The sequence below is a fragment of the Tamandua tetradactyla genome, chromosome 2 (assembly GCF_023851605.1).
Source record: "Tamandua tetradactyla isolate mTamTet1 chromosome 2, mTamTet1.pri, whole genome shotgun sequence".
In the NCBI taxonomy this organism is placed as follows: domain Eukaryota; kingdom Metazoa; phylum Chordata; class Mammalia; order Pilosa; family Myrmecophagidae; genus Tamandua; species Tamandua tetradactyla.
The window spans coordinates 155,034,387-155,036,904 of NC_135328.1; the positions used below are offsets into that span (position 1 = coordinate 155,034,387).

The following is a 2,518-nucleotide window of genomic DNA, read 5'->3' on the forward strand; positions in this document are numbered from 1 at the left end:
AGGACACCAAGCACCGGGATTTTTCTCTCACAGACAGAGCCCATGATGTGCAGCACTCAGTTGAAGGAACAGCGATGGCAGGCAGATGTGCACAATTTAAAATTCATTCACCTTGATTCAACCTGCCCTTTTCCACTCATGATTACAAAACCAGTTTTTTTAATAGAAAAATTCTACTGGGAAAGACTATGGTCCTAGAAAACTAACCAAAATGTTTTTCTTCCAGCCAATAGTACCTTTGCAGAAAAGGGAAGGGATGATATCAAAATGGTGGAACATGACACGCTACTTTTATATCACACAAATTTATTGTTATTCATTATGAATTATATGGGCAAATAAAGGAAGAAAACTGTCATGCACTCTCTATGCCTGTGGTAAAGAATGAGATTAAATTTTGGATAAAATTTTGCTTTTCTGTGGCATATAGATAAAGGTTTTCTCCCATTTAAATCACAAATATGTATGGATGCTGAGATCTGTACATGCACCTGAAATGTCACTGGTTATTTAGATTAGTCGCAAATTTTTTGAAACACAGAAGGGAAATTTATGGTTCAAATGTAAGTTTAATGACATCATTTAAAACAAACAAAAAAGGATATTCTAAGCAGTAATTACTTCAGGTGTTCTTCATTAAGTAACGCATAAGATTAATCATGATTGCCTCAGACAGCTTCTGGTCTTTTTGTATAAAATAGCAATCAGACATAACTTACATTTACTCAGGGACATTTAATAAACTTCATGGCTCCTAGAATGAAGTAACAGAATAAAGCAGCCATCAGCATTGTGCAGTCACTACATGAACACACAAACTAGCTCTTGGCAATAGCACTGAACTATACCCTCTCAGGCAGAGATATATTAAAAGCTGCTCAGCAATGAGACATAATTCCTGGATATATATATTTTAGGTATAAATAAAGTTACAGACTTCTTTATTACAAAAATGCAATTAAGGAAAATTATAGGACGTTAACAAATGCTTTGTCAATCTCTCAAAGGAGAAAGTAGAGGAAAAGGTAAATAGCTGGCTTAACACCCGGCTCAAATTGTACAATCTTCTATCTATATATAAAACTGTGTGAAATAAAAGTAAGGATGTATATATCCATGATTTTTGAACTTTTATGTTCTGCTTGGCACTTTTGTACTCTATCTTTGTTTTGGAATCAAGTATATTAAATTAAAGCCAACCTACTACATATATAGAAAGCTACATATATCTATATATAAATATTTACATATGTATATATAGATACTTTCTTGTTATAAAAGATGAAGAAAAATAAATTAAAAAGCCAACCCCTTCCCTTTCTCCACCACATTGATATGCTCTTTTCATCTTGCTGTCCTTCAGACTTTAAAGTGCTACACTGAGTTATTGAGAGAATAAGAGTTCAATAACACTTAGTTGGCTTCATGAGGCTCATGTTGGAAAATGTGGCTTCACAGAGAAAAATACTTCCATTTAAATACACAGAGAGCATTGCTGGACGTCTTGAGCAGATCTTCAGAGATGGAGAAGAAAGCAAAAGTGTTGGATAGTACTCTTTAAAAAGAGTCACACATCTACCACCATCTTTTTGTGGATATCTAGGCCGCCTACAACAGCACAGAATTCTTCAAAAGATATTCTTCCATCTCCATCCTTATCTGCGTTTATTATGGTTTTGTCAACAATTTGCTGTAATTGTGTATCTTTCAGATTGTTCCCCACCATCATCTTCAGCACCTGGAAGAGTTCCCCATTGGAAATATAGCCATCTTTATCCATGTCATAGATACGAAAAGCAAACCTCAACTTCTGTTCCTTATCTCCTTTGACACTGAACTGAGAGACTCCTTCAATGAATTCTTTAAAGTCTACTTCTCCATTCCCGTCTGTGTCGAATATATCTATTACTCGCTGTACTAAAGGATTCTGTTGTAACTCAGGCAGTGACATGAACTCTTCCACGCTCAAAGAACCAGAATTGTCCAAATCAAGCTTCTTAAATCTCTTTCCTAGCCTTTTAATTTCATCAGCATCAAAGTGTGAGCACATTTCCAAAGGATAACTTGCCTCATTTCCCATTTTGCTCGGCGGGTCGGAGGCTCGCTCGGTCAGAGAACAGTGTCGGCGCTCAGCCTGGCTCCTGCAGGAAGCGGCGGCTGCGGCCCAGCTGCGCTCGCCTCGGGCTGCTGCGGCCCTCCGTACGCCCGTGAGGGAGGGGTGGGGGAGGGGAGGCCTAGACTCCACTTCTTGATAGGAGGAGCACCATGCAAATACAGGAAAGGAATTACCTGATGGTGGCCATCTCTGATTAACTTACTTTTAATCATGACCCACATGAAGAATTACGCTTTATATCTCTATGTGGTACACAATAGGTATATATATATAACCAAAATAAAGGTATTATGAAGCAATGCTAGCATTTACTACACATGACACAGTCTAATATTTTCTGATTTTAAAAATTTCATCCTATTTAATTTTAAAAACTGCATTGACGAGAAGATAGAATAGCTT

At 37.2% G+C, this 2,518-nt stretch overlaps 1 protein-coding gene across 1 annotated transcript; it reads right to left on the reverse strand.

The window, feature by feature from the left end:
• Nucleotides 1-591: 591 nt before the first annotated feature.
• LOC143674099 (calcineurin subunit B type 1) lies at nt 592-2,226 on the reverse strand. Its single transcript, XM_077149419.1, has one exon. The coding sequence runs from the start codon at nt 2,078-2,080 to the stop codon at nt 1,568-1,570; it is 513 nt and encodes a 170-aa protein (XP_077005534.1). The 5' UTR covers nt 2,081-2,226; the 3' UTR covers nt 592-1,567.
• Nucleotides 2,227-2,518: the final 292 nt, after the last annotated feature.

What these genes read in the sequence shown, in the direction of transcription:
- LOC143674099 (XM_077149419.1), bottom strand. Translation starts at nt 2,080, where the DNA reads ATGGGAAATGAGGCAAGTTATCCTTTGGAAATGTGCTCACACTTTGAT.